Source organism: Haliotis cracherodii, unplaced genomic scaffold (assembly GCF_022045235.1).
Source record: "Haliotis cracherodii isolate W230 unplaced genomic scaffold, xgHalCrac1.p SCAF_6, whole genome shotgun sequence".
Classification (NCBI taxonomy): domain Eukaryota; kingdom Metazoa; phylum Mollusca; class Gastropoda; order Lepetellida; family Haliotidae; genus Haliotis; species Haliotis cracherodii.
Window position 1 is genome coordinate 22,556,350 of NW_027266319.1, and position 23,787 is coordinate 22,580,136.

At 42.6% G+C, this 23,787-nt stretch overlaps 2 protein-coding genes across 5 annotated transcripts in view; both read left to right on the forward strand.

Moving 5' to 3' along the window:
* Positions 1–1,437: 1,437 nt before the first annotated feature.
* On the forward strand, positions 1,438–14,324 carry LOC139446317 (uncharacterized). The gene is made up of 11 exons (XM_071227666.1): positions 1,438–1,543; positions 2,366–2,426; positions 3,222–3,332; positions 4,901–5,022; positions 5,388–5,514; positions 6,382–6,572; positions 7,054–7,110; positions 7,252–7,309; positions 8,159–8,416; positions 11,509–11,580; positions 12,517–14,324. Exons 1-11 carry the CDS (start codon positions 1,442–1,444, stop codon positions 13,635–13,637), a joined length of 2,280 nt encoding a protein of 759 aa, XP_071083767.1. The 5' UTR covers positions 1,438–1,441; the 3' UTR covers positions 13,638–14,324.
* A 7,236-nt stretch (positions 14,325–21,560) lies between these two features.
* LOC139444611 (uncharacterized) overlaps positions 21,561–23,787 on the forward strand; it is a 100,449-nt gene continuing 98,222 nt past the window's right edge. For 3 of the 4 annotated variants that reach the window (XM_071225518.1, XM_071225517.1, XM_071225519.1), the window contains exon 1: positions 21,561–22,428. In XM_071225518.1, the coding sequence (XP_071081619.1) occupies positions 22,058–22,428 (371 nt within the window). In that variant the 5' untranslated portion in view covers positions 21,561–22,057. The remainder of the gene's footprint in view (positions 22,429–23,787) is intronic. The other variant, XM_071225520.1, reaches the window with a different exon arrangement.

Here is a 23,787-nt window from a genome sequence, read left to right on the forward strand (position 1 = left end):
ACCCCGGACCTTCCGCTCTCCGGGCAGACGCTGTACCACCAGAACACGGAGGCGGTCAAAAGGCGCTCGCACAGGATCACAGGCGTACAGGTGGCCCAGCTGGCTGAGACGCCTCTATTCGCTGCTCAGAGTTGCATCCCTTCGACATGCTGAAATAGTATAGTCGTAGATTAGAATCCATGGAAAAGCCATGGTTCTTATCATGTGGTTGTCACCACCTAGCAGGCTTATTGCGCCAACATTACATCCTTATAAGTGAATATATAACACACTTAGAATGTCCATTGATGAGTGCGTGTGATGATGGTAACGCGCCCTTTGTTGGATGCCCAAAAGAGTGCTAAACCTTGAAGGTCACGCTGACTTTCACCCGCCGTGATACGACTGTACAATGGCTAGAAATCAACGAAGACTATAACTCTAGATATACATGTCGTATACAAATGTATGCTCCAAAACGGGGATGGGTTATAACATGCAATGAACAGCATCTGTGGTCTAGTGGATAGTGAGTGAGTGAGTGAGTGAATATTGATTAACGCCGCATCAGCAATTTTGCAGCTATTCGCGGCGATCTAGTGGATAGAGCATCTGCCTGGAGAGTAAAGGGTCTGAGATTCGATCCCCGGCCGCTTCATACCAAAAGACGTTAAAAGATGGTACTTGTTGGTACCTTGTCTGGCGCTCGGCATTAAGGGGCTAAAACAAGGACTGGTCGACTCGGAATCTGTATACTGTGTCTGAGTGGGGTATCCATGTTAAGCTGCGGCATGGTATCTCAGTGGGCTAGCACGATAAAACTGGCATCAGTCGGGACTAGTACATGCAGACACATGAACACACACGAGCGTGCACGTCGCAATAATCTTGAACCTGACGTTAATCCCCATTTTCACCTCACCTCACCATTTTGTTTGATTGTTTGTTTGTTTGTTTGTTTTAATTCCGCACTCAGCAATATTCCAGCTAAATGACGGCGGTCTGAAAATAATCGAGTCTGGAAAACAATCCTGTGACTGACATCATAAGCATCGTTCCACGCAATTAGGATACGATGACACCAACCAAGTCAGCGAGCCCGTTAGTCGCCTCTTACGATAAGCTTAGTCGCTTTTCACGGCAAGCATGGGTCGCGGAAGACCTCACCTCACCAATAATACATGTAAAATAAACTTGTTACGTCGAAGTCTTAGGGCCAATCGCGCATCAAAAAGTGTGATCGTTTTAAAGGCAATAAGAGTTAAAAGAAATGAACACAAGTCAAGTTTTCATTTAACTGCACTTACTACTTTGCGTGGGACAGGATCTATATCTATATGTCGGTAGATATGCATGGTCGTATCCGGATAAAACCGCTAGGATAATGAAACATTTCCAAGTAACATGATAAGATAAACATCCCACGGTATGTGATAGGCAAGAGGGACAAGCCAACGACAAGATGGCGTTTAAAACGTTCCGTTTACTGGTTTTCATTACCGTACTGCTGAAGGCGACACGCGGCGACTTCGGGGACTGCACGAAGACGACGTGCTCTACGACGGTAAGACGGGGACAGGGTCAGTGAGACGATGTGTACACCACGAGGGAAGGTATTTCTCTATACCTGTGACACACATGTCTACCTGTGTCAGGTAGTCTTTGATGATCACATGGATGTATTTATAGCAGTAGAACATACACTTAACTGCGAAATCTAAACAAATCTTTCCGGCTATATAAGTTGTAATGTATTAAATTTGTTAATGTTCATTGGTAGACTTTTCATAAGAGGAATGATTGTTAAGAAGACATGTTATCCTTTTACTCTGAATAGTTTTTTTATTGGGGTGGGGTCACGCCGAAGACCCGGTTCGATTCCCGACATGGGTACAATGTGTGAAGCCCATTTCTGGTGTCCCTCGCTGTGAAATTGCTGGAATATTGCTAAAAGCGGCGTAAAACCATATTCACGTCACGTCATTTATTGGGCCACAATGTTGGATGTGGTTTGCGGTCGATTGGTTATGGTGACACCTACTTAGGAAGAAAAAAACGCCCGGCAAAAAATGTATACACTTAATTTTTTTATTTGACCAAAATATTACAATCGTTATCAAAACGTTTCTCGCCTGAAGACAGTCGCTGCTGCAACACAGTCAAAAATACAACTATGATACCAGTATGAAATACATCACCGTCCGAAAACCATTTCTTGTTTCATTTTAGCCACAATCAATTTGGGTGTATTCTTTCTTTTGCTTTCATTTTATCAACAACAATAATTAATCCCTAATTGATAAATGTATTAACTGAAAGTGTTTTCTCATGATCCTTTGATCTGGTTAGCACACGTGGACTGACAAACTGACATGCGTTATTTCAGCCTCTAGGTTTCAACTGTAACGTTGTGTATGACGAAGGAGTCTTGCAGAGGAAGTTGCCAGGTAACAATCTCTCATCATATCAATGTATGTTATCACCGTTATAAACTGATATCAAGTGACCCCAATAGAGAAAGGCGTCATAACATATAGTACACAGGGTCTATCCGTTGCGATGTCATGGGTCGCGTGGTCAGACTCAGTGTCTTGCAATTGGTCAGTTGGGTGTCATCGTACCCTATCGGTGTGAATCGATGCTCGTAATATCTATCACTTGATTGTCAGGCTCAGATTCGATTATTTGCAGGCCGATGTCATTTAGCTGGAATATTGTTGAGTGCGGTTTTAAACAACAAATAAATATAACTTAGAACGTACAAAATACAACGTTTGTATTTTCTTGTGAGTGAGTGAGTGAGTGAGTATGTTTTACGCCGCTTTTAGCAATATTCCAGCAATATCACGGCGGGGGACACCAGAAATGGGCTTCACTCATTGTACCCATGTCGGGAATCGAACCCAGGTCTTCGGCGTGACTAGCGAACGCTTTAACCACTAGGCTACCCGACCGCCCCGTATTTTCTTGTGGAATACATGTTCACCTCATTAAGTGACATGGCAAAGTTTACATTTTGACAGTCCACGGGTGACTTTTTGCAGAATGTCACGTCACTCGACATGGTATTTGAGAAGCAAATACAAGATTTTATACTCTATTGTTCACGTGATATCGCTGGAATAATGCGTCAGCAAACAACAAACAAACACGTAAATACAATGTCTGTCTCTTCTGTCTCGATGTGTATATACAAATTTTGATATAATGTTATGATTAAGTTGCTCTCCTCTGTCCCCCAGACGGTGCACTGCGTGACCTCCCCGGGACGGTGAGGGGGTTATCTCTGCTTGTCAGTAACACCGACCCCCGCTCTGACCCCACCCTCATCATCAGCTGGAAGCCCCCCGAAGGTAGATAAGAGGGACCCTTTCGGGTTTTATATTTGATTCAATGTATCCAGGGACGGATAATGTCCCAAATAACTCATGCTTGTTCTCAGATCGTATTTAAGTGTAACAAGTATTCCAAGAGATCTACATATCTCTCCTTGAATAATGACTATAAATCTGAAATGATCAACATTATCAACTCACAAAATAAACATGCTGTCTTTTCAGTGGCTACTTATATAAAGCATGTTTTTTCTATTAGATTCAAGAAGATGTAATTTCTGTATATGCACGTGACATCATATTATGAGTTACTATCAATTCTACTTTAGGCCATATGGCCATAATACTGAATAAACCTGTCTGTCAGATCTGATGACAATAGGGAATGGGTGGTTTTGTGCAACTGATGGATTAGAGGGCATCTTGGAACGTTGCTTATGCAGTCAAAAACTGATTGTCTTGTCAACATTGGACTATTTCACACCGCTGTGAGATAACCTGAAAGGCAAAGGGACCTACACATCTCAGTTGACGTTCTGCACACACGCACACATGCACGTAAGCAGCTGAAAACTGTTTGCAAATTGTGAACTTCTTTAATCAGACTCGTTAGACATAACATCAGTTCACTGATAAATCGCCCACTTTCAACAACACAATTACGAAAAAAAGTGGACAGTGGTCTACGTTTCATTATGCAAGAGTTGCGTCCCTTAGCCGTGCACGGATCCTCTGTTCGTGGGTTCAGATCCTAGGTTTTCCTTATGATCCTCAATATCAGCACCATGACCAAATAAGTAATATAAACTCATGAGCACAAGAAACTATACCTCTCTGTTGATTTTTTCATATGTTTGATTTTCAGTTGAAAATATCTTAAGTTAGCGATATTTCATCCAAAAAAAATAACTGTCCTTGCGCTTAGTCAGCACCCAAAGAAGACTTATACATGGTCATATTTTTAAAAATATAATTTGATTTAAAACTAACCCTTTTAAAATTAAACAATTTCATAAAGATCAACTGCTGATGAGTATCGTAGACATATTATCTTTAAAAATCTATAAATTTGCTTTTTTCGGCACAAATTTACGTTTTAAATATGGTAGGGGTCATGAGTTAGCTAATTCATTCCCAACCCAAGTCTTCATTGAACCACTTTTGAACAAACGGTTGCAGGAATGAGTGATGGTTAAATAGGCATAATCAAGTTTAACAACAGTTCTTTCAATTTTCAAGAACATAAAATACACTCGGTATACTTCATTTGTCCCTCAGTTAGTTGTACTATTACTGGCGAAAACATATTACTCTAGATCTTGATAATGATTAATGTCCTAAGATAATACTGTTTACCTTTTCAGTTTCAAGTTTCAGTGATCCATCCATATAATTGTCACCGTTTTGTTTCCTTTCACGCCCGATTGAATCTGCATCAGCCTATAATGGAGAGTGATAAGTGGACGTTATACTTTATATAGCTCAATACCCAGGAAATAGATTTAATTTATGAATCCGTTCCTCAATTAGGGGTTTACAAAAAAGAATATGATGACTTAATAATAATTCTTTTTGTCAATCTCCAGTTGCTGTTAGCGTATATGAGGTTTATCTAATAACCTGGGACAATCGAAATCCGGAAAACGGAAACGTGCCGTTCCCTTGTATGTTTGTCGTCAAGGTCACCGACTCCAGCCAGATCACCATGGTCAGTACATATCCGTGATATAATCATTACGCGTAAAAGGAGCCAGCTATGTGAAGATCCGGGATAGAATAGGTCTTCAGCTACCCATGCTTGCTGTAAAAGGGACACGATGACATGCATCAACCAAGTCAGCGAGCCTGACCACCCGATCCCGTTAGTCGCCTCTTACGACAAGCATAGTCGCCTTTTATGGAAAGCAGGGGTTGCTGAAGACCTATTCTACCCCGGATCGTTACGGGTCGCAACACACTAGTGACACATGTAACTCATAATATTGAAGCTAACATCGGCCATATCAGACGCCCCTTGTGAGTTAACCCTTTGCCACCTAAGTTTAATGAAGCCACTAAACATGTATCTTACAGGTTGAGTTCCGAGTGACGTCATCGACGTTCCGTAACAGTAAAGACGTCACTGTCTACGTCAACACGTGGCTAAGGGACAGGGATCCATGCTTCCTCAGACAAGCAAAGGTCACCTTTTATGCCACCGGTAAGTGTAAATTAGTGAGTGTTTTGGTTTAACGCCGCTTTGAACAGTATTTAAATTACAACACGGGGGCACGGGTGACCCAGTCGTCTAAGGCGCCGCGATTCGCTGTGCAGAGTTGCGTCCCTTGGGCACGCCAGAAACCTATGATTATGGGTTCGAGTCCCGGTTCGTCCTGATTATGTTTCTAGGTTTGTCAGCACCATACCCGTGCTCGTGGGTTTCACCGAAGTGGTAAACGTCTGAGACCTGCATCACTTCGGGCTTTCCTCCCACATTAAGCTGACACGCCGTGATATAACTGGAATAATGTTAAAAGCGGCGTTTAACCAAACTCTCACTCACTCACTCAATTACATCACGACGTTTCATCTTGACGTGGGAGGAAAGCCCGAAGGGCTGAGATATGTACCACGTTGATGAACCCCACGAACACCAGTATCATGCCTACGAACGTAGATACATAATTCTGGGCGATTCGGGATTCGAACCCACAATCATTGGCCTCTCGCAAGCCTAAGGGATTAAGCTTTCCACCGCGAATTGCGGCGCCGTAGGCCAATCGCGTTCCCATATACAATTATTCTTTTTATCTAGTGACATAAAAATTATTCAAAACCAGAGGCCGAGGTTTAGATAAAAACAGGTCACAAGAATAGAGAAAATTGAAATGAGCTTTTTGAAGTATTTATTAATGTGAAGTAAATTTCCCATTGAAAAACGATTTTATTTATTACCGAAAATGTTTCACAAACTAAATGTGTTGTCGAGATTTCGATTTTATTATAATTTTGGGGAATTGAATGTCGACATATATCTATCTCATCGAACGTTTTCATCTGATGAACGTGTGGTTTCCTGGTGAATCAGACACCCTTCAGTTTACCACTGCCTACTGGAACTATCTTCTGTCCATGGCGTTGCCTGGCAACAACAGCATCCAGCTAAGCTTCCATCCTCTCCCAAATGCAACCCGACACATGGTGCAAGTTTGTGAGACAACCACGCAGCTTCCGAAACAATCGGGGTATCAATGTAGCAAGATTCGCACACTGAGAAAGGTAAATATTTTGTTGTCTTTCTTTTGTTGCTAAAAAAACCAATACAGTTTAATTCTTGCTCTAACGTACTTTCGGTAATTTCCTTTGACAAACGACAAGACTTTCTATTATGTTATTTGAAATGTCGATAAGACGTACTTTTGTTAAATACCTCACCTCATCTACCAACAGAATCCACACAAGTTCTTATGGGAACTGTTTCCCCGCAATAGATGATGTGAAAGATGAAATGGGATTTAAGGTCGCGTCCAAGCGCCATACAGGGTAACAAAAAGTACCATCTTTTGGTATGACGCGACTGGGGACACTCTACCACTAGACCACGGAGGCGGTCTTCCCCGCAATAAAGCACAGAAATAAATATTGATAACATGTCAAGCCCAAAAATACAAACGAGTAATTACGGAGACTATATTTTTAAATATCTTTTTAAAACAATATCACTTGTGACATTTAACTTCATTCATAACCTTTGTTATAGGGAACGAATACAGGAATATTCCAGTTTAGTAAAACCTGTGCAACATATCGAATAAAGGTAAGTCGACGTGTGGCCAGCAGACTTTTGATTGTATTCACTGTAGCAGATTAGTTGTGTTAAGTGTTAAACGTTAAATATTATATTGTAACTAGGAAGCACAATGATTAAAGCGATCGTACTTTTATGTTTTGATTGTAGATCATCCCAGTGCCTAATACCAACAGGCAGGTTTACAGAATCCATCGCTTTGTACCAGGTAATTTCAGGATTCAAGTGTAGAATTGTCTGTAGACCCGTTTTACACCCAAGTTGTAGAGATGTGAACTTTTTCTAGACTAATGGAGGTGAGTGAGTGAGTTGGGTTTAACGCCGCTTTTATCATTATTCCAGTTATATCACGGCGTGTCAGCTTAATGTGGGAGGAAAGCCCGAAGCGATGCAGGTCTCAGACGTTTAACACTTCGGTGAAACCCATCAGCACGGGTATGATGCTGAGGAACCTTGAAACATAATCGGGGCGAAACGGGACTCGAACCCACAATCATAGGTTTCTGGCGTGCCCAAGGGACGCAACTCTGCACAGCGAATTACGGCGCCTTAGATGACTGGTCCACCCTTGCCCCCTAACGGAGGTGAAATCAAAGGGTCGGCTATCAGTATTACAACATTTTTTAATACCGAATTTCTGAAAAGAAAGCCTGTATAGTTATACTACCAGTAGTCATGGTTACACATAAACATGGGACTTCCAAATGACAAATCTTTGAACATCATAAGTATGACGTCATAATGCTGTTACCTATTGCCTTATATATAGCTAAGTATATGGATTAGCAACAGCCGCAGATGGATCCAGATGGGGACCTACCCAACCCCACCACCCACACAACGCCACAACTACCCCAACCCCCACTCACACATCTGTTACCTAACGGGATCCATATACTAAGAGAGAATTTCGACCTTGATTCCTTGTCATGTATGGTCAGAAGTTTATTAATAGCTTGGCTTACCGTCGAGACAGGTTACATATTATATTGTATCTGATGAATGCATATCTATGTACATATTGGTTGTAATAATTGGTTTTAATTTTTTAAACCAGCTCTGCAATGCCCTCCACGTGACCCTGTGGCATTGTCGCTCCTTGATACATCAGCATCAGTTATATCGAACAAGCCTTGTACTACTAATTGTGGAATCAAGACCAGTGGCGCTTCGACACAAAAGATCGGGGACACGCTTGGTGTCCGTGTTATCCTGGGGTCAGTTCTGGCGTCACTCGTTGGGTTGGTGGCAGGGATAGCTTTCATCCGGAAACGCGATAGACGGAGACGATATTGTTCCTCGACACCGAAAAATGGTAAGGCATGATTCATAAACATATCTACAGAAAGAAGAATCATAGATGACGGGGGTGCAGTCGTCTAAGACGTTGCAATTCGCTTTGCAGAGTTGCGTCCTTTGTGCATGCCAGAAACCTAATAGTATGATATTGGGTTCGAATCCCGGTTTGCCAAGATTACGTCTCTGGGTTTGTCAGCACCATACTCGAGCTTGTGGGCTTCCCTCCCACATTAAGCTGACACGCCGTGAAATAACCGGAATACTGTTCAAAGTGACGTTATACCACACTCACTCACTCAAATATGAATCTTTTAATGAACGGAGTTGTGACTGTGTTCGTGAGAGATATGTGTTCGAATTCCCATCCCAGGACAATACGTGGAGTAGGCAATTCTGTGAAACAGTGCGAAAACCACACAAACATTCTGCTTGAGAAAAGAGGTGTTGGTTTGAGGTTAAACGTCAATTGTATCATTATGTCTGGCATATTTCGGCGATCATGTTGTTATTAATGTCGGAGCACATATTCATAAAAGGTCTACACGGGTCTCAATTATCCGACTAAACAGATTTTATTGAGCGTAAAAGGCAAAATAGCGGTGACTATTATATAAATGGATCACTGAAAATCAGTGACGAAAAGTGTAAGCATGTACAATCCACTGACACCTGTTGTTGACGTTAACTACGAACACTGGTATGATGCTGACCCACCAAGAATCAACATCAGTGTAAGTTGAGGTCCAGGGGACACATCCAGCCTCAAGCTCCTTCCCAGCGCGTGACGCCTTCGTTACACTCTCGGTAACAACGCTGCCACCAGTGTGGGTGCGGCCATTTCAAGACTCTTGAAATTTGCCCTCCAACCCCATATGTAGTAACGTTTACACCTTTGTTTATGTCTTTGGGAATGCCATAGTATTTCAATTTGAAAAGGTTTACGACTGACCATGTTTTGCAGATGAATTTACTTTGTTGTTTTGATAATCAGATTGGTTCGAGATTGCAGACTAACGGAAAATCAACCAACTTCTCCCTTACATTCTTACTATATCAATAACACGATAGTTTTAATGAAACAGAAATTCAAATTGACAAACGAAGAAAGTAATTTAGCAGCGATAAGTGTATTCGGCGTCACGACAGTCGCCACTTGTTTGTAAACATAACGGTCTTTCGGTTGCGAGTTCAACTCCAAGCATGGTTGTGGCCACCTATTCACAGTGGGGAGTTTTGACTGGTGGCAGCGATAGTATGGAGAGCTCCGGGAACGTACTATCGCTGTGAGGAGCTTGATCCAGCCTCGCCAAGGGGGCACAACTCCCCCAACTGTTGTACCTCTGACCACGAGGACATCCATGCTCCGTTTAATGCACATCCTACACAAAAGAAACACAGCGGTCATGTATTCTGCATTAGGCGAGACGCGTTGATGGAGTTAGATTGGATTAGATTAAGTGAGAAACAAATCTCGCCCCGTCCCACACGTCTCGGCATCATGGGCAGCGACTCCGTCGGCTCCTTCTTCACAGTGGCAGAGATAGCAATCAGTGTCCCCCTGTGAGGATGCAGTCTGACAATTGAATTTATATCCTTGTCATTTCGACGGCATTTCTTCGATGAAAATATTGGTCTAGACGGCAGTTGGCAGGTACTTGTTATTGGATAGTCTCAGAGCACTCGAAGATTCGAGAAGATTCGATTTCTCATTTGTAACGACCGCTCTGTACAATCATCACTTTGGTAAAGGTTACAGGGTAATATGATATATGCAATTGGATTGTTATGGTTTGTGTTTCTCATTTCGTTTACGGAAATGACAGTTGATATGATTTACGAAGCACACTTTACTACAATTAATAAACGACAACAGCGTTACTCCAATCGAATCGATTCACAAATAACACGGGGCGGTCGGGTAGCCTAGTGGTTAAAGCGTTAGCTCGTCACGCCGAAGGCCCGAGTTCGATTCCCGACATGGGTACAATGTGTGAAGCCCATTTCTGGTGTCCCCCGCCGTGATATTGCTGAAATATTGCTAAAAGCGGCCTAAAACCGAACTCAGTCAATCAATCACTAATAACACAAGCTCTGTTTTTGTCCCAATGCCAAGATGTCCCAATTAGAAGACTAAGGACTAAGTCAAAACATAAACCTCGTCCTGATGTTGAAAGGTCAGAACTGTATAGTAGGATAACCTTACGCACAAGATATCGACTCTGTATGGAGTTCGGGTCTGTATTGGTACCCGTGACCTCTGGGTTTTCATACGAGATGATTAACGAAGATCTGGTCACCAGGCTGAGAATGCAGGTCATCGTACTCCGACGGGGTGGGTCCTTCCTATTGCTTCCAATCACTGTTTTATCCAGTTGTCTGATCAAGGAATCGGTGACATACGTTAGCGTCAAACTCACTCACTCACTCACTCACTCACTCACTCAGGGGCGGTCGGGTAGCCTAGTGGTTAAAGCGTTCGCTCGTCACGCCGAAGACCCGGGTTTGATTCCCGACATGGGTACAATATATGAAGCCCATTTCTGGTGTCCCCCGCCGTGATATCGCTGGACTATTGCTAAAAGCGGCGTAAAACTATACTCAGTCACTCACTCACTCACCCATCCACCCACCTACACACGCACTCACTCACTCACTCTGCAATCCTCCTCGTCACTGTAAGCTGATGGCGTGGGTCAATCCTTTTGCCTTTACTGCCGTTGCCTGGTCAAGGGTCGAATATTACTGTAGCGACAAACTCCCTCACTCATTCACAATGAATCTGTTCACCTCCCTCTTGGATATTTGGAGGCAGATTCCAAGGTATTTGTCTTGACAGGCAGACGGCATGAGGATCGGTTGGTCAAAATGGTGGTGCAGATGTAGTACTGACCATTTTAACCAAGCCCACAACAAATAAAATCTAATATATCTATATATCTATGATTTTGTTAAATGTACATGTGGTTGGAACTTGTGTGACAAAATGGGGATTCTGTTTCATATTACTATATAGACTTTTCGATTGGCCAATCATTTTGGATTGACAGGTCAATTTACAGGTAGCCATGATATGAAATATTGATCTCACTGACTCTATTGTTCTCACAGCTGACTACGAGCTCCTCCAACACGTCACTGCATACATCACCAACCTTGACGCGGGGTCTGATGTGGATTTCTGTGAGTAAACTGTACTTTGTTCTATACCTGATATGTAACACGCGCGATTTGTAATGAATTTCACTTATCCATACATTACGAGGCAAGTCAAGTGTTCACCTGATTTGTTTGTTTGTTGTTTAAAGCCGCACTCAGCAATATTACAGCTATACGGTTTGTAAATAATCGGGTCTGAACAAGACAATCCAGTGATTGACATCAGGAGCATCGACCCATGCAGTTGAGATAGAATGACATGTATCAAACAAGGCAGCGAGCTTGACCACCCAATCCCGTTAGTCGCCCCTTGCGACTAGCATAGTCGTCTTTTACCGAAGGCATGGGTTGCTGACCTATTCTACCCCGGATCTTCACGGGTCGTGTGCACCTAAACAATCATGGAGTGAGTGAATGAGTATGGTTTTACGCCGCTTTTTTAAGCAATATTCCAGCAATATCACGGCGGGGGGACACCAGAAATGGGCTTCACACAATATACCCATGTCGGGAATCGAACCCGGGTCTTCGGCGTAACAAGCGAACGCTTTAACCACTAGGCTAAAACAATCATGGAAACATAATGGCGCAAGTCAAAATATGAACTTACACCTTTAACAAGGCTTATCAAGTCTTGTAAATATAACAAAAACAAGCCAAACCATAAATTCAAATAAATTCAAATATCTTAATTTCCATCTCAGTTTTATAAATGTTTTCCAAATGTCGGTCCAGAGGTTCAAGATTTGGCAGTTTCTGTGAGGTATTGTTTAGGGTAATATGACCTTATTGGTATTGTTTTATTGGTATTTTTTAGGGTAATATGACCTTGTGAATGGGTTCGAGAAGTAAGACCTTTTGTCACTTTGGTTTTATACCTTTACCAATACTTTATTCTAGATTTTGAACGTATCTGTAACACATCGAGTCATATACGTAACAAGGTATTTCCTTCTTTAGGGAATACGTTGAGGAACTCTACAACCAAGAATATTTCCATGCTGTACTCAGAAGATTGTGAGTGTCATTCAGAAACCGTTGAGGCGCTCTCGAGATGTCTGGAGACGTTGTTCAACTGCAGGGTCCGTCGAATCGACCGTTCCCAAGACATAGCGACCCAATTGGGAAATACCCATGTTGTTCTTTTTGTCAATTCAAAGAATGTATTTACGTCCTGGAACATGCACCGATCCAGCTTATCACACTCCCAGGAGCCATTTTCCCGGACTGCTTTTGATCTTGGTTGTATGATACAGAAGCTGCTGGCATCCTACAGTGATAGGGTCGTCATGGTGCGCCTGGACTATACGGAAGAACAACATGTGATTCAGTGCAAAAACAACCACGTGTTTAACATCCCTAGACACATGTACGAACTCATTTGTCGTATACATGAGCTTGGAGAGCTGGCGGGGAAAGACAGCGCGAGGAAGTGTTTAATGGAGAGGCAAGAGGGTAAGGATCTGTTGTTTTCCATCGAGAAAGCTTCACAGTGCTGTGGCAGATACAGATGTACAGTCACCAGCAACTCAGTCGTGGAGCTGATTCAAGGGGACGCGCATGGTGTAGGTGAGCCTGACCTGGCTGGACAGGGAGCACATGTGGTAGAACTTCGTGAAAAGGCATTGCAAGGAGCACCTAGGATAGATCTGCATGACAACGCTTTGCGAGGAGCACATGGGGTAGATCTCAATGACACGGCTTTACAAGGAGCACATGGGGTATATCTGCATGACACGGCTTTACAAGGAGCACATGGGGTAGATCTCCATGACGAGGCTTTGCAAGGAGCACCAGGTGTAGTATTAGCGGAGTTCTGTGGGCAGGAAACACCCGTGGTAGCTCTCCAGGACATTGGTGGGCATGGGGAACATGGGGTAGAACCCAAGGACTTTGCTGGGCAGGGAACAGATGGTGTAGTTATTCGGACAGGAGGGCAATCCCATGAGGTAGCTCTACAGGAAAGGCATGTTGCTGACACATACCCATGGGTTCCACCAAGACTGGAACCTAATAAATACAATTCTCTTGAGGAGGTTGAGGAACATCTGTTCCTAATTATACAGAACTATGGGGGTTGAAGGAATGACGGGGACGATGTTGACGTTCGATTCCGTCTTCGTTCCTATGTTGATGACTGTTCTTGACATGACAAGTCTCCATTGAACCACTTTTTTTTTACACAAAATAACCCAACCACAGATTACTTTTTTACAAACGGTTGCAGGAATGTTGTTGTTTGTTTGTTGTTTAACGCCGCAATCAGCAATATTCCAGCTATATGATGGCGGTCTGTAAATAATCGCGTCTGGACCAGACAATCCAGTGATTGACAACATGAGCATCTATCCACGCAGTTGGGATTTGATGACATGTATCAACCAAGTCAGCGAGCCTGAACATCCGATCCCTTTTATCGCCACTTACGACAAGCATGGGTTGCCGAGTCTGTCTGTCTGTCACCACGTCGGGTTTACTGGACACACAATCAACCCTGTCACCGAGCCTGACCACCTGGTCCATTAAGTAGCTTCTTACGACACGGAAACACTACGGGTTACGGACTAATGTGAACATAATGTCTGTGAAGAAAATGACAATACTCCACCTATTACGGTTGACTAGAACTTTGCTAATTTGAGGGATGGACAGAAGGATACTTAAAGCAAAGCGTTCATCTGACAGCATAAGAACTAGACCACGGGGCTCAGTCTTGATCAGATGGGGGAATGTTTCAAAATAAAATTATATAAAACGAGTTGATTTTGAGACCCGGAATAAATCACAGGAACTCGTTATTGGTCAGTAAATAAAATATATATACCCCATATATGTAAGTCTCTCGTTATTGGTCAGTAAGTAAAAATATATACCCCATATATGTAAGTCATATAGGGGGTATATATTTTTATTTACTGACCAATCACTAGTTCCTGTGGAATAAATACACTACCCACCTCACAATCCGATGCTGAATGATTTATTCACGCAATGCAATGGCGCATCCGAGGTTCAAGGTGAGGTGTGACATAGGTATCACACGGACACACACACACACTAAAGCACACACACACACACACACACACACACACTAAAGCACACACACACACACACACACACACACTATCAAAACCCTGGATCCGACTCTGTTCCAGTATGGAGTCGGGCAGTGTTGATGTGTTATGCCAAGGGAGAGTACTCTAAGGATTCGAAGGAGACCTTATCAAAGCGGCGGTAAAATGCAACACTAGACACCCGTCAAATATCTTTAAAAAGCAAATTACATTAGCAATGGATCTTGAGCATTCATTCAATTCGTACATTCAAGTGCAGTGTAGGATCCTACCGAATAGCAGTCTGGGAATTTCACACACTTCGAAACATAAACCTGGCACAGATTTGGTTTAATAGTGTGTAGAGTACTAATGTTGTACGTTTGAATATATACTCCAAAGGAAGTAGTAGTAGTAGTAGTAGTAGTAGTAGTAGTTGTAGTTTGTTTGTTGTTTATTTGTTGTTAAAAGCCATACTTAGCCATATTAGTAGTTGTAGTTTGTTTGTTGTTTATTTGTTGTTAAAAGCCACACTCAGCCATATTCCGGCGGTCTGTAAATAACGGAGTCTGGACCAGACAATCCAGTGATTGAGCATGAGCATCGATCCAGGCGATTGGGATCACGGAAGGGACTCGTTTCTGTAATTTTGCTCACATATCAATGAAATATGGTTTATTCTTATCAGTTATTAGCTACACATTTACACGGTGGAGTATAACATGTCTACACATGATTCTTTAGCATGTTTAGTAGTTAGAACGTAGCCTGTTACATTGAGAGTAATATTATCATGGCAGGCAATGATATACAGTTTATCCCAATTTGTCATTGCCTGAAACAACAAAGTGAGAGAGTGAATGAGGCTTAACGTCGCTTTGGGAAGTATTTCACAGCATCCGCGTCAGCTAACTGTGGGAGAAAAAATCAAAGTAATGCAGGTCACATTGACAACGATGGCGGAACCCACGACATGGGCGGATACATAGGGGGGTGCGCATCCCCCCCCCCCCCCCTTTTTCACACCTTAGGGACACAACCATGCACAGCAAGATGCACCACCAACCTTCCCCCTTACTACAGCAACAGAGGTTCCTTTGACCTTAAGCGTTTTCAGATCAACCAATAATTGGACATTCATATAAGTTTCTTTCAGTTTTGATCGATTCACCAAGATATATTTTATTATATATTTTTAACGCCGCTCTCAGCAGTATTCCAGCTATATGACGCCGGTCTGTGAATAACCGTGTCTGGACATCTTGAGCGTTGGTCTACGCCATGACAAGCATCAAGCAAGTCAGCGAGCCACCCGCATCCTCTTCATCTCCAGGGCTCGCATTTCGGTAAACCTACACTAACCTGTTCTACATTCCTGTAGTTCTCAAAATACCCGCCCCTCTTTTCCATTAACCAATTTGAATTGCTGTACTACTCGTTTGGACAGATTCGCAAAAGAAAGCTTTCAAAAATCAATTTGATGAAAAGGATGTCTTCGTGTCCATTAGAACTGGCGGTGGCAAGTTCTCTCTCACTCATTTCCTTCTTCCTCATCTCGACGTTTGATTGGTCGGTAAAATGTTAATGAAAATCAAAGGCGGGTAATTTGAGATCGCGAGAACCGCTGGAATGCACCAAGGGGTCAGTCAGTGTATGTTTACCGAAATGCGCACCGGGAGATATAGAGGCTGGACCACTTGATCCCGTTAGTCGCCTCTTTCGACAAGCATGGATTGCTGAAGGCCAGTTTTCATCCACAATCTTCCCAAGACGTGCTCATCAAGAATAGACCAAAGTCAAGCATACAAAAGGATAATAAGCAAACGGCCTCAGGCTGCAGACGGAACTGATCACGAAAGGCGGGACGTTTCTTTAATCCTTGCCTCATTGAGCAATATTCAAGCTTTATGACGGCGGTCAGTACATGATCGAGTCTGGACCAGACAATCCAGTGGTTGGTACAGTGATCAGCCATCAACGTCGTCGGGATAGGATGAAGCGCAATCAACCATGTCACTCAGCTTGACCACACGATCCTTTAGTCCTCTCTTTCAATCAGCATAGCTTGCTGGGGGTTCTACGTTCTACGGTTCTTTGGTTGGTATATGGGTAAATATGTAAATTCAAGTAAGCACTCGTTATATTTTGTATTTTGTGTGTCGTCCAACATATTCCAACCTGATGTCTTATTGTTATTCTCGACACACTGATTCGCTGTGCAGAGTTGCGTCCCTTGGGCACGCCAGAAACCTATGATTGTGGGTTCGAATCCCGGTTCGCCCTGATTATGTTTCTAGGTTTGTCAACACCATACCCGTGCTCGTGGGTTTCACCGAAGTGGTAAAGGTCTGAGACCTGCATCACTTCGGGCTATCCTCCCATATTAAGCTGACACGCCGTGATATAACTGGATTAATGTTAAACACAACTCACTAACTCACTCACTCTCGGCACACTAGTTTTGTGGTGAAAATGTAAACGGAATAAAGTCATCTTTTTCCACTTTTCATAATTTTAGGGTAGGCGGAATCCCCCAAACAATGGATAAACTAGTCGGGCTTAAGCGTTCGTTATTACAGCAGAAAGTAGTTCAACATTTGATGGTGCAAACCTAGCTTTGCAGAAATTCTGCTCTTTCTGCCAGACTAATCATTTAATCATTCCGCAGTTGAACTGCCTTCCTGTCTTCCGTTGTGGACATAACGAGTGAGTGAGTGAGTTACGCTGCTTTAAGCAATATTCCGGCAACATCAAGGCAGGAGACGCCAGATATGACCTTCATATGGAGATAACAAAGTGCTCATAAGGGAAACAGTACACAGAAGGGGTGTGATTTAAGCCGCTTTGAACAATATATCAGTTAGATCACGGCCGCGTCATACAAAAAGACGTTAAAAAGATGGTACTTGTTGTTACCCTGTCTGGTGCTAAAGCAAGGACTGGTCGGCTCGGAGTCAGTATACTGTGTGCTCATAAGGGAGCACTGTGTGTGTGTGTGTGTGTGGCTGCTTGTACTAGTCCGGACTGATGCCGATTAATAGTGCTAGCTCACTGAAATACCATGCCGCAGTTTAACATGAATACCCCACTCAGACACAGTATACTGACTCCGAGCCAACCAGTCCTTGTTTTAGCCCCTTAATGCCGAGCGCCAGACAGGGTAACAACAAGTACCATCTTTTAACGTCTTTTGGTATGACGCGGTCGGGGATCGAACCCCGGACCATCCGCACTCCGGGCGGACGCTCTACCACTAGACCACGGAGGCGGTCTTGGACTGGATGGGGAAGAATAGATGTTCTAAATTTCGAAACTGCGACATTTTGGATTGATTGATCCGTAAACTAGGCACTTAAATCAGCTCGTTCTTCCATATAAACGTTTACTGCATTGTCTCCAATGAGTCAGTGGATGTGGTTCATGTCAGTTATATGAGGGCGTGATGTTTCTGACAAACATAATTCTGGCACACCAAAGGGACGCAACTCTGCACAGCAAATTGTGACCCACAAGACCAGTGGGCAACCCGTCGAAAATAAGATTTCTAAAAGTCAGAACGAAGGGCGCCGCGTCTATTTTGTGACTGACCTTTGAAATGAAAAGTCATATTAGGCCAGCGAGGGTTACCTGGACACACTCTTAACCCTCTGTATGCCGAGTTGTTTTTCTGACGCACATTTTCCTAAGATCGGAAAAGAGAAGGTTGTGCGAGAATTGCGCTCACGCGACACTGTCTCTACTTCTGGCTATAACATTACGCAGAGGTGGAGAATATTAAATTCCTTTTTGATGGTGTAAATTTAACTGCAAATATTAAACCGGTTTTTAAAATAAGACACTTCTTAGTGTTGTCAGAGAATTTATTCTGCGTTGAAAAACAGTAAATTTCTCCGCTTTTTATCGTACACCGATAAAAGTACTGTGCGACGATATGTTTTTTTGGTTTATAAGCTTTATGGAAACTGTAAGTGAACAAAATACTGCCTAATATCTGAACGACATAACTATATATCAAATGGAGTTATATGCGTTATAACGACGTACATTCAATGTCAAAAATAGTATGCCGTAAAGGACGAAAACTGTTTTTTTGCTCTATGACGTCAAAAGGCGACAGAGAGGTTACACACCTACAAAGAAAAGGGGTCATAGCTCCGCTAGTTTCTTGTAACTCAGGTCACTTGGTGAGAATTGGCTCTGGGTGAGGACAATATATTTTCGTGGTGTTTTGTTCACGAGGAACCAAACTATTCCAACACTAATATCGATATTGAAACCGTATACGTTTAGTTAAGAAAAAAACCATAAGAAATGATGAAATTGTACTTCATAAAAAAGAGGTAATAGAGAAATGGATGGCCCTATCTAAGATTTAACTTAGTCCTTAGATTCCAACATTCTCTTGAATGTGTAAATGTAATTTGACTCTAATGTTGCACCATTAGTAATTGAGCACTGGCCTTATCATCAAATGTAATGAAATACCAAAAACATATCACCATTCTATTTGAAGTCATGGCTGGTTTTATGTCTTTGTTAACGTCGGAGAAAGGCGACACTTGTATTTTGATTAATATATATCTCCCATAATTTACGTTCATGGAATGGAAAATATCGATGTGTAAAACGGAATTTAACGCTTTTTCGACACAACATAAAATGGCTGCTTTTACCAAGTAAATGATGTTTGCATAAATAATCAATTAGATAGGTTAGTATGTATCTTAATTGGACAAGACACGCTACTGTTTGACAATTTCTGTTGAAAATATCAAATCACTGCAATGTATCTATTTTAAATTCCCTAATTCTTCCAACGATTCTCTTCCCATGCATATTCTGAAAATAGTGAGTCGATATCTTCAACGAATAGACGAATGGATAGCTCAAAACAGGAGAAAATGCTACTCTGTGTAAAATCTTAATTTTGTTTTGTTTACATTTCAAACAAGTGCAGTTTTTCGAGCTCAGCGTTCGTTTTCACGCCTAACTTATTTTGCTTGATTTCATCTAGGCTCTTTGTATTGGTGACAAAGACCATTAGTCATTTGCTTCTAAAATGTATGAGGAAGTCAAGGATGTATGTATCGCAGCTACGTTTGAAATATACGTGACGTTACAGGCGCCTTATAACCCGTGTTACTTGATTTTGTAAACACTATCCAATATGGCGGAAAGTTCACATCGGAGTTCGTGTTTGCGTATTTACCAAAACATTCTAAACGATTCTAGGGTTATCGGAGACGTTTCGGAATGATTTCATAAAAGACAGATATCCGTGATAACTAATATGCTATTTTTGAAATTCATTTCTCCTAGTAAATATCCAACGTTTAGATTTCAAAACATGCTGTAAATAACGCCTTGAGTGGTGATTTAGTAATGTGGAAAACATGGCGACATTTACGATTTACCTAATTTTCAGAGGTCATTTTCAGTGCTTTTGTGTGGCCTAAAATGCCAGTGGACAGAACAGAACAGGGAATTTCCTACCTTATTCAAAACTGTGAGGTGTATTTGTGTGGGTGATGTATTTTGAGGTTTATTCGACTTCAAAGTGAAGGTTGTAGAGAAGGGACGTATATGTCCCTCTGGCATCCAGGGGGTTAAAGCCTCACGTTTAAGAACCGACTAAGTGAAGGTCTGGTAATCAGACTGCGGCTTTGTCGAATGGTTTTAGACACTGCTTTGACTGGTACAGGTTCGATTATATACCGAGATAAAGCTGGAAAAGCGTTGACCGCCTCTTTGAATAGAATTCACCCATGCTTATTCAGCAGAAAAGGATCTCTTCCCCTCAAGTCATATCGTAGCACTATTCAAGCCTCGTTTCCAAATTGCGCGGATCGATGCTTATGATATCAATCACTGGATTGTCTGGTCCATACTCGATTATTTACAGACCGCTGTGATACAGCTGGAATATTGCTGAGTGCGGCGTTAAAGAACAAACAAACAAACACTATTTTTTCAAGCAAATGGGTTCACATATTTTCTCCATGTGGGGAATCAACCCGAATATCGATATGAAAGTGAACGTTTTCACCGCGTGACAAGACCATCATGTATTTCCTAGTACTTTTATAGTTGAACACCCAACAGTTAAATGCATCCAATCAACAGGTCGATGTTCACACATTGGCATGGTTGCTTGGCAACAGTTTACACCACAGCATCACAGACAGACATACAAGTTGCTCTTTTGTAATCTAAACTAGACTAAATGTTAAATACGCAGATGCAATGCCAACAATAACAAAACTGTCAAGCATCCCCCGGTCAACGCTAACGTGTGGGGTCGCTAAATGAGTTATTTCTAGCAGTTTGCATTTTCATTCAAGACCAATGGATGTCATTGGACGCGGATTGCCGCCAGTCGTTTGCCATCCTCTGAATGTAATGTTAGTAGGTGTCTCCAGCACTGTTCTACTTCCCAACAATAGCTTTGTGAATGCCCCCTGGCGGGTTCCAAGGCCGCGACCAACAGTTGATCCACCCGTTACAGCTGTTGACAGATGTGAGTGCCGGGGGCTGCCTTGATTAGACATAAACAAGAAGGCCAATCGATACCACAAGCCGATTGACATTGGTCATTGTGAATTCAGGTTCTGAAATCACGGAATTCACTGTTGCGTATTCTTGTGGAATGACTGATGAATATTCCCATAGCGCATTACACAGGCAGTTCGATTATCGGAAGAATAAGGTTGAAGCTGCCCGGCACCATAGGTGTGGTACGGCGCATTATACTACCGAGTTGAGATACGTAATTCAGTAACTACAGCGGTTCGCCATCCATATTTCATGTCTTTGACGCTCGTTAGCATAATTGGGGAACTCGGTCGCAATATATTGGGGACGGAATCCCAGCTCACGGCTTCGATTCACGAGTTAGGCGTATGAAGTAAACTGCCCGTGGCTTCCATAGGTATTGATCTTGGCTGTAGTTGGAACCTGACAGAAATCATATGACGTTGTCCGCAGTGTGTGGTGGTACACAATGAAGCGAAGACAGTAGGGCAGGAACGAGCTCCTGAAACCGTCTTGTTTCTTATCGATCGAGTGGAACTGTACGGCAGTAGGGGAAAGTCTTCCCAGAGAGGACGGCAGCGGAAGGTTGTGTTGCCTCTGCTTAACGTATCGCTCAAGTGTCGTCTGCTCTTGTGAGAAAGCGCGGGAAAGTGTGAGTCACGCGCCAAGCTACCGGGAACCGTCATTAGATTAGCAGACGACAATGTAAACGATTCGTGAAGAGTCATTTCTTCGATATGGACACCCCAGCATTGCTGTTACAACATGGAAGTCTCGTATGTACTGGGGAATTTCGGATCGAATCCAAGATGGCGACCGGACCCTGGAATGGGGAAACGCCGACGTTAATACTGTGACAATGACCATCGCGACTTAATGTCATGTTTCACCGATACTGTTAAGCAATCTCGAAGTCTATGCATGACCCAGGGGTGTTAGTTTCGGCCAGAACTGATCTACTCATCACATCGTACTATTCTCTTTCTCTGTTGTGCCTTCTTTGCCTCTCAAGCATAGTGCTAGTGATCCGTGCTATTCAGATAGTAATGGGCAACGAGGGGAGTGCTCACTCGTCTGAATGCAGCACACCACTTTCTGAGTATGCATCTATGTATTCGTACTCCCTGGGGTCCCGACCCCGTTCTTCTGTCCCCTCCACAAGGGCGCCTTCCCCAACGTTGCCCCCCGAGCCCGATCTCAGCCACCTAAGTCCCGAGGAAGTCGCCAAGATAAAGAGTGTGATGGACCGCGCCAAGAATATGCAAGCTCAGGAGCAGATGCGCGTCAGGTAAGGGTTCACATGTTAAATTAATCATCTTAAGCGTGTGTTTTTATTGATTTCCTGTGCGTGCGCTGCACGCGCATTCTGAATCTCTTAACGGTGGCCCGTCCACCAATGGTTTTAGCCAGAAATGATGATTCATTTGTTCATGTGTCAGCCTTGATGAACCGCATTTGGATAAAGTCACCGTCCATGGTTCCTTCTGCTGAGGAATTTTCTATTGTTTGTTACACGTGCGTATTTCTGTATGGATATGTGAACAGTCTTCTCCCTAGAGTGCCAGGTAAGACGTTGCTATGACGCAAAATACATGAAATAGATCCCTTTGTTGTCATCTTCCCGCCAACAACGTCCCACAAGGAACAGAAAGCCCTCCTTGCCTGGGTGAAACCTGAGATGTAATTTTGTTAGAAACATAGTCCGTATTATAGTACGTTAATCAGTTTTCAAACGCGAACTGCTTAGATTTTATGTTTTTAAAGGTTATAATTGTACAAAATCAATTGCTTTCATATTGACGCAATGATAAATTATTCAAAATGAAAATATGATAATAATAAATAAATGTACAGAATTTGTTGTTTTCATATTGACGCAATAATAAATTATTCAAAATGAAAATATGATAATATTAACATACGTGTAGGGAGTCATTTCTATACAGTTACATCTAAATAAATATTATGTTTCATTTGTAACATGACAGCTTTCAGTCAGAATCACGTAGACACACGTCTTAACGGCATGCTCCTATGTATTTTTATATCTATACTAATCATATTAAATGAAAACACGGAACGCTGTTCGTGAATCATCACCCGAAATGTCACTCTATCCTTTTAAAGTCTGACCTAACGAAAGGTTGTCTACGCAATCCAACAGATTAAAAATACCGTGTTACCAAAGAAGGTGTTACGCCCCCAACTGTCTCTTGTGACGTCATCAAAACAGCTGTCCAACCACCCCCAACTGTGGCAAACTTTGTCCTGTTAGATCTTTTGTTTCGGGATTAACGATGCTGGGAAAATAAAATGTCAATCAGATAATTGCAGCAGACTATCCCAAAACGGACCCACCCACTCCGAAACGGCCTTCAGAGGTGTTGGTAACCTCTGTCAAGGTAGTGCATTATTTATAGTTTGATTGCAATCGGCCTCGTGGGACCATGGTCTCTTTGTTGTAACGTAAATGGTTTTGAACCTGTACGAGGACCCTGGTCTACTGCACTAGTAGGTTACCGTTAAGAGACATATCCCCATTCTGACGGATCTGTAAACGCAAATACATTTCATATATGGTGAAAGGCCTTGTAGGCGTTTATCGTGACAAATCTGTACTACAGACAACCAATATAATAGGTTCCAG